We start from the raw sequence: 14,811 nt of genomic DNA, 5'->3' as shown, positions 1-14,811 counted from the left end.
TATAACAGACAGTGTGGTATATAATAATAGGTATATAACAGACAGTGTGGTATATAATAGGTATATAACAGACAGTGTGGTATATAATAGGTATATAACAGGCAGTGTGGTATATAATAGGTATATAAAAGGCAGTGTGGTATATAATAGGTATATAACAGGCAGTGTGGTATATAATAGGTATATAACAAGCAGTGTGGTATATAATAGGTATATAACAGGCAGTGTGGTATATAATAGGTATATAACAGGCAGTGTGGTATATAATAGGTATATAACAGGCAGTGTGGTATATAATAGGTATATAACAGGCAGTGTGGTATATAATAGGTATATAACAGGCAGTGTGGTATATAATAGGTATATAAAAGGCAGTGTGGTATATAATAGGTATATAACAGGCAGTGTGGTATATAATAGGTATATAACAGGCAGTGTGGTATATAATAGGTATATAACAGGCAGTGTGGTATATAATAGGTATATAACAGGCAGTGTGGTATATAATAGGTATATAACAGGCAGTGTGGTATATAATAGGTATATAACAGGCAGTGTGGTATATAATAGGTATATAACAGGCAGTGTGGTATATAATAGGTATATAACAGGCAGTGTGGTATATAATAGGTATATAACAGGCAGTGTGGTATATAATAGGTATATAACAAGCAGTGTGGTATATAATAGGTATAAAAGAGGTATATAATAAGCACTGTGGTATGTAATAGGTATATAATAAGCAGTGTGGTATATAATAGGTATATAATAGGTATATAATAAGCAGTGTGGTATATAATAGACAGTGTAGTATATAATAGACAGTATGGTAACATGGGGGTATATATTACAGGGGACACTATCACCCGGGGGCACTCACCCAGAGCTCCGTGCCCCAGCTCATGATGTCCCGGGGGCGGCGGGGACCCTCGCCCACTGCAGTATAACGGACAGTGTCTCCCGGAGAGGGTGCCCGAGCCCTGCCCTCTCAGGCTGTTGTACCCGGCTGCCGGGTGACTCGGGTGTAAGTCCTGGCGTTGTGGTATCACAGGGGCTTCGGGCGCACGTCCTGGTGTCCGGGTGTCTCCGGGTGTCACGGTGTCATCTCCTGACGGGCGGACGGATGGGAGCGCGGCCAGTGCGGGAGGCACCGCGGGAGCGCGCACTGTGCGGGAGGCGCCGCGGGAGCGCGCACTGAGGGGGTTGTTCGGCCGCGGCGGAGACAGATGCGCGTGCCACCTCTAGTGGGCGGGGGCCGCCGGTGCTCTAGTAAGGGGGTGGAGTCACAGTCAGGGGGCGTGGAACGCTGGTATCAGACATTTTAGGAGGAGCTTGAGAGCGGCCGTGGTCTCTCACGTACCGCAGACAGGTCCGGGGAACCTCGGTCTCCTCTGCCGAGCACAGAGACTAGCGGCCGCCCTCTTGTCTAGTATGGTAATTACTGTGGGCGTGGCCCACACTAATCCAGGGGCGTGTCTGCAGTTGGGAAGGGAGGGGCCTCGTTTGACAGCTCGGGAACGCGTACCTCAGAATAACGGTTAATTGGAGATCTTTCAGGAGAACCAATCACCTCTAAGGGGGCGGAGTCCACGCTGCTTAGACGAGGCTTGGGACGCAGCCAGGGCACTAAAATGGGCGTGTCAAAGTATGAGGACCAGTTTCACAGTGACACTGCGCCCCCTGGTGGCTCTGCGCTTTATCAGCTTATAATGTATTTTCACTGATTGATAAATGATGCATTAATATCTCCCCAAAATTCCCTCATTTCTACCCGTCCTCCTGTCATTTATTCATATCAGGTGCGGCTCTCTAATTTTTGTGGAACTACAATTTGCAGCATGTTCTGCCAGCCACTCATTGTGCCCCCAACGCCTGATCTGCCCATCTATGCCCACATTTACTCAAGGCCATGCCCATTTACAGTTTAAGGATGTTACTATTTTACTCTTACGTTATAGTTTTGGTATTGTTGTGTTTGTATTAGTTTGTGGTGATCTTTGTTATTATACTCTATACAATATAGGCAGGGGAGGGCTGGAAAAATTTAGCCCAGAGGGCGAGACTCTGCTCAGCATCCAATTTGGAACATTTTAAAGAAAAAAAATGCAGGTGACCCAGCTCAAGGAAACCCACTATGATACCGGCCATGGGGCAGATGCCCCCTTCCCCCAGCCCCTGGGTATAGGGCTGATGATGACTAGTTAAGAGGTGATGAATGAATGATTGTGTGAACTGAGAAAGGTCTTTCAATGTGTTTAGTTAAAAAAAAGTGCTTACTTAGTGTGGGACTTAAAGTGAGCAAACTCAGATGTACCTCAAATCATCTCAGTGAGATGTGTATTTACTATTCTTGCAAATGTTCTTACTTTGTACAAAAGGCCCATAAACAACGTCATTCCAACATCAGGAACCTTTGAGAATTGAGTGGAGGGACTTAACATTGTATGTAACAGCCCCGAAGCCGTGAGTCTGTGGACAAACTTTGATCGCAAAGGTGTAAGTAGGATCATAGTTGTCTACTCTCCCAGAATAATCCCGGGAGTCTCCCAAATTTCTGGCAGTTCTCCCGAACTCTCAGGAGAGCAGTGCAACCTCACGCATCCTGCACACTTCCTTAGTAAAGTGGGGGTGGTGCTTAGTGACGCGATTCACAGCAAATTGCATCATCCTGACCCCCCTAAAAAAACTGGACTCATTTTGATTCAACCTTTTTGTCCCTTCAGTGAAAACTGCAGGAATTTCTATTCTTTATGTGATTGAAAGTGTGAATTAAGTATTTACACCAACCTCCTCCTATGCACGCAGTATGGTTGAGAGGCTTGCAAATATTTAGAAAATTGGAACAAATTAACAAAAGGGGAATCAATGTTATAGCTTCCTGAGTATTGATTTGAGTAGATTAAAAAAAATCTCAGCTGAGCATTGATAAAAAGAGGATCAGAATATCTTCTACTCAATGGAAACATTATATGAACTGGCAACAGGAAGCGGATGCCAGTTAATATAAGGCTGGAATAGTCAAATGAAGAAGTCTAGAGTTGTTTCAGAAGAGAGAGAAGAATGCATTTAAGAAGGAATTAGAGAAATTTAAGGAGTGCCAGGCAACGTCTTACCCCCTCTACAGATGTATCATATGGTTAATAGTGCTGACTACACCACAACACACAAAGACCCTCCAACTGAGAATATCTTAAGGGCTGGGTGAAGTTAGATGATATGACAGGGAAGATGGCCTAATGATCAAATACCAGCCATAGCATAGGCAAACCAAGGGGGGTTTCCTAGTGCCTGGAAACCCCCCTCCAAGCCTGGGGCACTGTATAATTGAGGTGGCTGGACCCTGCCCCCGCTTCTTACGGCTCTGCTTGAAAAGGGAGAGCTGTGTGCACCTAACAGCAGTGCACGCAGCATTGCCCATGTATATTATGGGGATAGAAAGAGTTGGAGAGCAGCCAAGCACTGTCTAATATTATAGCCACGCCCCCATGCATGCTTGTCACGCCCACTGGCGGCATGATGTGGAAACCCCCCTCTACAAATCATGCGTTTGCCACTGCATAGACAAAATCTTTTGAATTTTATTCCAAATGTTTGTCCTAGGGATACTGAAATGTCTAAAATCCATCATTCAGAACATAACGGAACTACCCACAGATTACTTCGATAAAATCAAACAGACATCTGAACAGCATTCAGGTATCCAGAATGCTAGTAATAGCTAAACAACAGTGACTAATCCTTTTGTACTGGGACCGCAACCTAAGTTCTTAAACCAGTTGCACATAATTGCAGTTGGATGGCAGACAAAACCACTTCCATTAGGAAGTATTGCTGGTCATTGTTTGGGCCAGTTTAAGAAAAAGGTAGTTGCAAAATTTATTATAATTTCTGTCTCTCAACCATTGGGGCCATCTGTGATCATTATACTTTTTTACCAAGTCCTAATTCTACTATTAACCTCCTAGGAAGAGATCTACTGTGCTAGGTCGGCTGTGCTATTTCTGCTCCATGGATGGCGTTTATTGAGATGTGCCTATGTCCAGGGAACATGAGCTACTGACTGATTTGCTACACCAATTTGTTCCACCAGTACAACAGTCATCTGAAATACAAAAATATATTTTAGCAATTGTAGCACTTTGTTTGTGGTCACAATGTGGAACTCCTCAGGTACTGGTTCTGTCCGGTCACTTGGAAACCATGTTGTCATGTGATAGCTGCTCGCTGTTGCCCTCCTCTTCTACTTCGGCTATAACATGGGTGTGGAAGCCGCAACCAGAGGGTCCTCTGAATACTAAACACAATGAACTTGGAGTGGTCACTAGTGCAATGAAAAGTAAAATAAATGTTGAGCGCCAGTCCATCTCATAGCAAAAATAAACAGTTTTTATTTTCCAATGCCTTCTCCTCCTGCACATATCATAACTGTTACAATGGACAGAGGTTCAGACGCCAAACTCCTCCAGCACAGATCATAGCGGTTACAATGGACATAGATTCAAACTCCTCCAGCACAGATCATAGCAGTTACAATGGACATAGATTCAAACTCCTCCAGCACAGATCATAGCAGTTACAATGGACATAGATTCAAACTCCTCCAGCACAGATCATAGCAGTTACAATGGACATAGATTCAAACTCCTCCAGCACAGATCATAGCGGTTACAATGGACATAGATTCAAACTCCTCCAGCACAGATCATAGCGGTTACAATGGACATAGATTCAAACTCCTCCAGCACAGATCATAGCGGTTACAATGGACATAGATTCAAACTCCTCCAGCACAGATCATAGCAGTTACAATGGACATAGATTCAAACTCCTCCAGCACAGATCATAGCAGTTACAATGGACATAGATTCAAACTCCTCCAGCACAGATCATAGCGGTTACAATGGACATAGATTCAAACTCCTCCAGCACAGATCATAGCGGTTACAATGGACATAGATTCAAACTCCTCCAGCACAGATCATAGCGGTTACAATGGACATAGATTCAAACTCCTCCAGCACAGATCATACAGGTTACAAGCACAACTTCCCCAAACACCTCCAGCACATAAACTTCAGCAGATGTTGGTCTCCCTAATACTCCTTCACTCCACTTACACATTTCTTGCTTAAGTCCATTAAATATAATTACGCAGGTGCATACTCTGTGTTGCTGGGTGCAGTAGTTCTATACTTTCTAGTAATGCTGGCTCACTCACACAGGTATCCGCACACAATGGGCATACTTCAGAGGTTCATGCTCACTCTCCAACAAGGATTACCTGACATCCCACTATCCAGGGATTCTCTTTGCCACAATGCACCCCATCCCACATAGGGACTCTAGCCTCTCTCATGGTTATAGTTATCAAACCGCTAGTCTCCATCTACCGTGCTGCCCAGAAAAGTAGATACAAAGGTGTGCGTTAGCATTATGGTGCGTATGTGGGCAGCACGGTGGCTCAGTGGTTAGCACTTCTGCCTCACAGCACTGGGGTCATGAGTTCAATTCCTGACCATGGTCTTATCTGTGTGGAGTTTGCATGTTCTCCCCGTGTTTGCGTGGGTTTCCTCTGGGTGCTCCGGTTTCCTCCCACACTCCAAAAACATACTAGTAGGTTAATTGGCTGCTATTAAATTGCCCTTAGTCATACACTGCATAAAACCACACAACACACACAACCCCTGCACTCCTTCCCAACCCAGCCCTAATCAACAGCATCTCACAGAATATTCTCACATGACACAGCCGTGTATCATACTAATAGTTTTTGAAAAAAATAATACATAATTAAACAATAACAATAAGCTGATTGGTTTCCTGTACCACCCCCTGTCATTTATTTATGACCTGTTTCCACTGGGAGCGACAACTCATCTCTCCTTCCCAGTTTTTAATTTTGTCCTATTGGATGACTTCAGGATAGAAGAGAAGATATTCCTTATGGATCAGGAGGAATAATGGAGTGGAAACGAGGGATTTGGGTGAGTGTTACAAAGAATATATTACTACATGCGGCATATATGTTAATCTTTACTATTCGGTGCATTTGTACAACTACATGTGCCAGATTTCTCTGGCTGTGGGCTTGCTGGGATTTGTGGCTGCCTAAAACCACTCAATGATTTTAACATTTTAAACCATTATCCCGACGTTCCCTGCCCTGGGGTGCAAGGTGGTGCCCCAGTGCTACTCAGCACAGTGCTGGTTGGCCCTGGGGTCTGAACATTTTTTGCGGGTCTGATTTCCCTAAGAAATTCCGACCTGTGCTCAGTGGGCTGCGGAGGGTTTCACGTCATGCCAGGGTGACGTCACACTGAGCATTGTCCTGTTATAATGTGACCGGCCTGGCAGACTAACACAATAACAGTGTATAAAATATTACTTCATAATTAGTTGGTAGTGTATAAGCATTAGGGAGACCAGAATCTCAGCAGCAGCGCCTGATGTGGACACTATATAACCCTGCTAATAACTGGATATATCAAACAGCCACTTTGAAGTAACAGCACAACTGACACGCTACATGGTTATCACAGCTCTCCCTAGTAAGGTCCTGGCCAGCTTCTAGTTATCATTATAACAACACAGGAAGCATCATCGTGGGCTCAAGGTGAAGTCAAAGGGCTAGATTTACTAAACTGCTTTGAAAAAGAGATGTTGCCTATAGCAGCCAATCAGATTCTAGCTGTCATTTATTTAGTGCACTCTACAAAATGACAGCTAGAATCTGATTGGTTGCTATAGGCAACATCTGTTTTCAAACCCGCAGTTTAGTAAATATACCCCAAAGCCTTTAAAAGTTTGTGTCTTTTGATAGGGAGTGTCTTATGAAGATGGCGGTTATGTGGATAATAGTGGTTCTTGTTTCATCCATTGTAACTTCTGGAATAGGGATTCCAATTCGCACAAAATCAGGTAAATAGACGCTTTAATTATTTGAAATATTTATGCTAAGCAGAAATAAATCATTTTATTGGGCCAAATAGAGATATTGGGGCCTAATTGTGATTATAACCACGATAAGAGATATAAAGCTGATTTTTTTTTTATCTCAGGTTATCATGGTGATCAAAAATCATTCATAGCCGCAATTTAAGAAAAAAAACGTATCACTGGGGCGTCTGAGTAATACTCATCTGTCCCAGAATGGTAAGGGTTAACAAACCAAGTCACCGCGCCGTTCCTGTAGATGTGCCCAGGCGTGAGCTGGCATGACGGCTAGGGCAGGCACTGGTGAACTAAAGGCCGGTATGTGGGTGTTCAGTTCCAGATAAATATAGATATGAGATAGAGAGATCATTAGTTTAAAATATACAAATCTTATCAAAACAATTTATAGCATTTATATGCTAAAAAATGTCTTGTTCAAAGAATAAATCATTTTTAAAATTATTCTAATTTGTTATCTCCATCCTGAAAAGGTGCGGTACAATTACCACCAAAATATTTGTTAAATAGACTTTACTATTTAACTATTTTTCTTTGTTACTTTAAGAAATCTGAATTTAATTGTTTATGTTTTCTTTATATGAAAAGGAATCAATCTGGAGTCCCTGCCTATGGCAGTCAGTTCTGTACACCAGGGTGATGACAGCCCAAAACATTCACCCCCTAATCTGCTGTAACCCTATTCCCCCAAACCATGACATGTGGAGGAAGAGGAACTTCTAGCTGTTAGATAGCAGGATGCAAAATACTTGTTTTAAGAATACATTTCATCTGTAACAAAATATTACATTAAAACCTTACAGTATTATACGTAAACCGTCACAGATGTAAATACATATAAAAGCTTGTATGTTATACACATTCTAATATATATAATTTAGAATTACACTAAGTGGGCAAAAAGAATAATAAATCTACAAAATTATTATTGAGCATTAGAAGGAAATTACCAACTCGGTATAATTTAAATCTAGTTCATTAAATCTCATTTAGCCCAAAGAAAGCCCAGACAAAGTACGCAAATTGTAATTCCAATCTTCTATATTGATCTCCACCTTTGTCGTTGTCATGTTCACCTGTTTAAACAACAAATAATTTAAGATCTTGCAGATTGCTCGAATGAAGTGACATGAAGAGTCTTCAAATAATATGCATGGGAGAGTTATCCTGGATATTCATCATCACCATCACCATTTATTTATATAGCGCCACTAATTCCGCAGCGCTGTACAGAGAACTCACTCACATCAGTCCCTGCCCCATTGGGGCTTACACTCTAAATTCCCTAACACAAACAGACAGACAGACACACAGACTAGGGTCAATTTGTTAGCAGCCAAGATATGCGATGGTATAACCGAGTCTGCCACAAAAGAGAAGAGAAGAAGATGAGTTGCAGAACCCCACATTACTTTTGTGTGCTAATATTTGAGTGCCGCTATTGCCAGTGTATTCCTTCTGGTGACCGCTCATTTCTCTACACTACTTGGAGAGCCCCGTAGGAGACGGGGGCGCACCTTTGTGACGGCAGCTACAAGCGGGAATGTGCGCCGGTGTTTGGAGTTTGTGTGGAGAGAACAGAAGCGCTTTACGGAGCTCCATTTAAACATCTTTACTTCCATGAGGGAAGGACTACTTCTGGACATAGAATATACATCAAGGTACTGGTCTTATGTTACATCGCCAGGAGTTGGTAAAAGACTTTATTACCTTTGACATTTTTATTGGATTTTCATCAGTTTTCACGGAGTTCAACCTCCCTCACTACACCTATAAAGCTCCACACCACTATCCTTAATTATACCATTGCATATCTTGGTTGTTATATTTATCTACTTTTGGGGTGCAGATCCCCCAGCGTTGGTACCGTGTCTGAGCAGTCATTTTCAGTGCTGGAACAAGATATATTTTGTCAATTTGATAGCAGCCAATTAACCTACCAGTATGTTTTTGGAGTGTGAGAGGAAACCGGAGCACCCGGAGGAAACCCACGCAAACACGGGGAGAACATACATACTCCACACAGAGAAGGCCATGCTTGGGAACCGAACTCATGACCCCAGTGCTGTGAGGCAGAAATGCTAACCACTTAGCCACCTTGCTGCCCAATAATGTTCCAAGAATCTGGTAGTGGACAAACAGTACGTTCCACATATTGCAGGGAGTCAGATGCTCTGATGATAATGGTGTTAGAAATGGTGCAGTTTTTAAATAGAGTAGTGGATTTGTAACGTGCATTTTACAATACATAAACAATTATTACATTTAGAAGTAAGAATCATAGACCTATCGGAGATGAAAGACATCTTTTATCACTTCATTCATAAACAAGAGGCCATGTTCAACACCTACGAATATGCTGATATTAGAGTATCCTCCACATATTTATTTCCTCTGAAACCTTGAATATGTTCTTTGGAATGTCTCTCAAAAGACTGTAGATTGGAAGAGTTTCTCCTCAGACATTGTAATTGTTCCAAAGGGATCCTGTTTAGCCATAGATAAAAATGATTACTTGCAAGTAATTGATACAATGTACACTTATTTTGTCTTGAAAGGATGCCATATATAGGTTTGTGAAACTTGGAGCAAACCTGGTGCCCATAGCAGTACCAAGAGTCTGTAGATAAAAAGTGCAAACATAAAATAGTTGTGAGTATAAATGAAATAGAATAAAAAATGAACACCTTTTGCTTCACTGGGACCTTCACATGCTTGGAAGGAACTTATTTAATGGCTTTCAAGCCTCGATCCTGAGGAATGTTAGTGTATAAGTATGTGAGAAAATAATAAGAGTGTTTACACTGCATATCTTTCATCATATTAAGAAAGTGGGTAGTGTCTGTGATGTGTGATAGCAGAAAGCAAAATACTTGTTATAAGAATAAATTTCATCTGTAACAAAATATTACATTAAAAACTTACAGTATTATACGTAAACCGTCACAGAAGTAAATACATATAAAAGCTTTCTATACATGCTAATATATATATATATATATATATATATATATATATATATATATATATATATATATATTACTGTTGTAAATAGTTATCCAATTAGCGACCCAACACCACAAACAATTAGATGCCCAGGAGGAGTACGAAGGGATTTGGGGGTTATTCCATTCCATGAGCATCATCATCACCATTTAATTTATTTATAGAGCGCTACTAAGTCCGCAGCGCTGTACAGAGAACTCACTGACATCAGATGACAGATGGAGAAAGCTCCCGATTATTCACAAAAGACCTTTCACTGTTCAACTTGAATGAACCACAATACACAACACTACTACTAACAACCCAATGTTACAACTACACTTTGATAATAATTGAGCAATAATCTAATTTTATATAAAGATAACTTGTTCATTACTGCCTTGCAACCCCCCTCAACCCCATCCATGTTGTTCTGTACCCTCTTCCCCTTTTTGATTTCTGTACCCCAAATTTTGTATTTTTTAATAAATGTCTCAATAAAAAATATTAATAAAAAAAAAAGAGATGTAGATGTTACTGTACTGTAACACCATACGCTGCCCTGTGACATAGTGTGCCTCTATATACTGCTCAATGATAACATACATGACCTGGTGTCTTTCTGCACAGTCCATCTACATGGATTGCTGGTCATGTTCTGTCACTGATCAATGTCATTATTTGTATACTTTTAGCAAGAAGAAGAAAGAAAATGTTTTGGAAAATCTTCCCTGTGACCTAATGGAATGTGAGGACGAAATAAACTTCCAGGTGGTCCTTAAACTAGGTTGCAATATAATAACACTGACCACAGGACAGACGTAATCAGGTCTCAGTTATGTGGTTGCTGGTAAAGTTTGGAAGCTCAGTAAGTGAAACTTTCAGTGTTATATTGTTGCTATTGATTTGGATGTAAATGTGGCAGCTTGTGGGACTATAGTTATACAACATATAATGTGCATAGTACCAGGAATCAAATATGTGTTGAGAAGTCTCTAGGATCCACTAACGGGAGCGTCTTACTTCAATGGATGCAGTTACCAAACTTGTGTACAATGTGGGGTTAGCTCACACATACAGGGGACTTAATTTACACAGCGATAAGAGTAAAACGCGTTGGTTTTTCACCACAGCGCATATATGATGCACCCCAACGCATTTCAAGGTGTGCGCCTACTCCCTCTTCCCTGGAGATAAACTAGATTTACACATAGGCATCACCTCTTCCAGTACATTATATATCTGGAGTTTTCTCCAAAAATGTTGCAATATTTCCCCTCATGTATGGCTAACATTAATGTACAGGTGTGTAGTTGATGGTTTTCTTCACATTGGTAAAACGCGCCTAGCACGGTGCTTCCTGGTGAGATACAACGATAAGGTGAAAAATGTGTCCTGTTGAAAGTATAGGGTGAAACCCAATCTCTGCCAGCTTATACCTCATCAGTGCCCTCTAGTGGAGAAGATCAGTATGTGCGATGAGTCGGTTTATTCGCTTACTAGGGACCAGTGTGAGCTGACAACTAGGTGAGATATCAGTGAGAACCTATCAGTTATCTAACAACCAGCGGCATCATGGAGGCTCAGTATCCCATAGGTTCCTGGTAGTCTGATAGACTTTATCCTCATAATGGCGGCCTCCACTGTGTGGACAATGGGGGATTTGTAAGATAACATTTTGCACAAACATTGACATTGACACAACGAGCAAGTTGTCTGATGATAATCTGATCATAGTTTTTGGTGATTTATATCTGTGTTTTCTCAGAATTCTACTTCATTTGGTTTCAAGGTATAAAAAATGTATTGTGTTTGTAGCCCCTAATAGGGACTGAGTGAAAAAAAAATGGGACATTACCGGGAAATCTTTAAATGCATGTATCTGATGCCTACCTGCTGTACCTTTTAATTCTTAGTAATCCAAATATAAATGTTGGAAAAGGATTGACACCCTATTTCTCTCAGTTAGCGGTACCTGGCTGAATAAGGAGTCACGTGATTGGATGAGACCCTCAGCTGACGAGTCTCCTGGCAGATTGTGATCATCATATAATTCCATTTATCCCCTTAATGTCCTCAGACACATGAGTGTTTCATAAGAACACACAAGAAAGTTGTTTCTATTCTTCTGGGGAAAGTTTTGGTCATCGTGACAGAGAAGGAATTAACGATTAATATTTAACTAAGTGAGGGCGGCTTATTGCCCTATACCAGTGATGGCTAACCTGTGACACTCCAGGTCTTGTGAAACTACAAGTCCCAGCATTCTCTGCCAGCTATCAGCTAGTTATCTATTGTAGTTTCACAATACCTGGAGTGTCACAGGTTAGCCATCATTGATCTATACTAACTGGGTCTATTTTCCATTTTCACAGTGCATGAAGAACCAACAAAGGAAAAGCAATGAAAATAGACTAAAGGGATACAGCTAGAGATACTAAAATCTCTGAATCTCTGTGTCGCAACATCCCCTCAACGAGAGGTCTGATATCTACACAATACAAGTTGATCAATAGCCATCATTTACCTTCTAAAGACCCCATGAGCATGGGAAAGAGACGTGGATGGAGACATTGGATCCGGAAGAATGGTCCAAAATCAGATCTGAGTTAGCAAAACCATCAATAACAGTCAAAATAAATGAAAATCAATTATAGGTGGTATTTGGTCCCCTCCCGTCTACACGCCATATTTCCAAATACTTCTGATCAATGCCGGTGAAGACGCACTTGTCGGAGTTGAAGACGCACTTGTCGGAGTTGAAGACGCACTTGTCGGAGTACCCTGCTGCTCTTGTGGTGGTGTTGTCCGAAAATAAGACCCTATTGGCGACAAGTGCGTACTCTTATACAATCACACAGGTACAAATGCCTGACTGCCCGTTATTCTCGCTCCTCCCCAGACCCATTCCAAACACTTCTCACCCAATACAAAAACTGATTAAGCATATTTTAAATGCAGCTAAATGCGCATTGGGAGAATGAATCCCCTTCCTCCGGTGAACTTTCAATCCACTTGGACACCCTGGTCGAGCTATTATGCTGAGCCCCCTCTAACCACCGTTTGACATTTCTTAGATAATTTAGAAATAAAATATACATTACCCTGGTGACTTCCGTTCTAACCCACTGATTTATACTCAACAATTCACCCCGATATTCAGTTATCGGATCTGAATTCTTTCCCTCAACTTCATCACAACTGTCCAAAACTGCAGCAAATAATAGTGAGCATTTAACCTTCCCCTGACTCCCCCACTCCTTGTTTGTCTACCCCACTCTCCCAAAGATTAATCAAACAAGTTTATGTTGTTTAGCAACGTTCCATTTCATTACGTCGATCTTTATGACTTTGGTCACTTTTCATATATTACCATGTAATGATTCGAAATGGATGCAAAACAATATTTGTACTTATATATAATATATATATAATGTACTATTAACTTCCGAAAAACAATAAAATATTATTTAAAAATAAAATGAAGGTGTGTAGTCAATGTCTCCTGGATGTTAGCATTTGTAGGAATGACATTAAAATCAAAAATTTAACACCAATAAAGGGTACCTCAGCTCAGGGGCGTAACAAGGGCTGTGCGAGAGGGACTACCGCCTGGGGCGCAACGCTGAAGAGGGCGCAGTTTATGAATATTTTAGGTTAATTTGGTTAAAATTTAGGGCAAGAGGGGGGACCATTTCTCTTCTCGCCCCAGGCATTAAAATTTACAGCTCTGCCAGCCGAAAACGTCTCCAGTACTGAGGAGAGTCACTGGGATATTTTGCAGCTGACAACCGCTATAATCCTGACTAATTATCAGCATTCACTATAAAGGAAAATAAAGGGTTAGTAGCTGAATATCACATTGATCTTAGTACTCGCAGCACGTCTAGTAATATATCAACACAGACATGGACTCCAGGGATAAATCTTTTAATGGCGTTCAAACCAAATGCCTAAATCATCCAAATAATCAGAGACTAAACCTCAGGGGCAAACGCAGGATTTGTAGAGGGGGGTTTCCACACCGCGCCGCCAGTGGGCGTGACCAGCATGCATGGGGGCGTGGCTATAATATTAGACTGTGCTTGGCTGCTCTCCAACTCTTCCTATCTCCATAATATACATGGGCAATGCTGCGTGTACTACTGTTAGCAGAGCCGTGTGAAGCGGGAGCAGGGTCCAGCCACCTCAAGGCACTAGTAACCCCCCTCCTCGGTTTCGTTATGAAACCTGTATAAGAAAAAGCTGAGAAACACAAGACTGGACTGGAATCATGACATAAACAAATTACATACAATGACATGAAATACAAGGTAAAGATGGCATTGCCCAAATAAGCTTATTATCTAAGAGGTCTGGTGAACACGTGATACGTAAGAGAGAGGAATAACGTGTAGCAGCTGGACGGGGAACTGTGTGTGCTGTTATTACAAGCCAGCAGATTCATCGTGCGCCAATAATAAAGCAAGTCCTTGGCGGACGGCATCTCTGTGCAACCACTGAGGTGCATCATGGGAGAGAGACAGCGCAAGATGGAGGAACGAAGCAGGAATCAATGTAGAAACCTGCTGCTGTCGAGCATAACTGTCCTTTACTATTTATAATAACTGGATCCTCTATCTTATTCTGGTTGTTTTCATGCTTTGCGGGTAGTTTTGTGACAACTGGGAGTAGTCTGGTGTCTTACTTTAATGTCATGTTCACTACTGAAAACAGAGCCAGGACATGGGGTACGTGCGTACCCCATGTGCGGCGTAAGCTGCTGTAACCAAGGAGGCGGAGGAGATCACTAGAGGAGGAACTGAGATGGCAATGACAGTGGACAGCATGACATAAATGTCAGTTAACATAATGACAGATGACAGATGACAGTTG

General features: G+C 41.6%; 1 protein-coding gene and 1 long non-coding RNA gene across 22 annotated transcripts in view; one reads left to right on the top strand and one right to left on the bottom strand.

Annotated features, from left to right (window-relative positions):
* Nucleotides 1-1,413, bottom strand: part of FNBP1 (formin binding protein 1) — a 120,879-nt gene extending 119,466 nt beyond the window's left edge. For 5 of the 21 annotated variants that reach the window (XM_075185198.1, XM_075185200.1, XM_075185206.1 and 2 more), the window contains exon 1: nt 881-1,411. In XM_075185198.1, the coding sequence (XP_075041299.1) occupies nt 881-904 (24 nt within the window). In that variant the 5' untranslated portion in view covers nt 905-1,411. Of the gene's footprint in view, nt 1-880 lie in introns of all 21 variants that reach the window. The other 16 variants (XM_075185207.1, XM_075185209.1, XM_075185210.1 and 13 more) reach the window with 6 other exon arrangements.
* A 4,484-nt stretch (nt 1,414-5,897) lies between these two features.
* On the top strand, nt 5,898-13,284 carry LOC142101697 (uncharacterized). The gene is made up of 4 exons (XR_012679132.1): nt 5,898-5,984; nt 10,632-10,723; nt 12,312-12,653; nt 12,696-13,284. It is a non-coding gene; the product is annotated as an uncharacterized LOC142101697 (long non-coding RNA).
* The last annotated feature ends 1,527 nt before the right edge of the window (nt 13,285-14,811 follow it).

This window comes from Mixophyes fleayi, chromosome 9 (assembly GCF_038048845.1).
Source record: "Mixophyes fleayi isolate aMixFle1 chromosome 9, aMixFle1.hap1, whole genome shotgun sequence".
Taxonomy (NCBI): domain Eukaryota; kingdom Metazoa; phylum Chordata; class Amphibia; order Anura; family Limnodynastidae; genus Mixophyes; species Mixophyes fleayi.
Note: the sequence above shows the minus strand (reverse complement) of the source record. Positions and strands in the feature narration are given on the sequence as shown.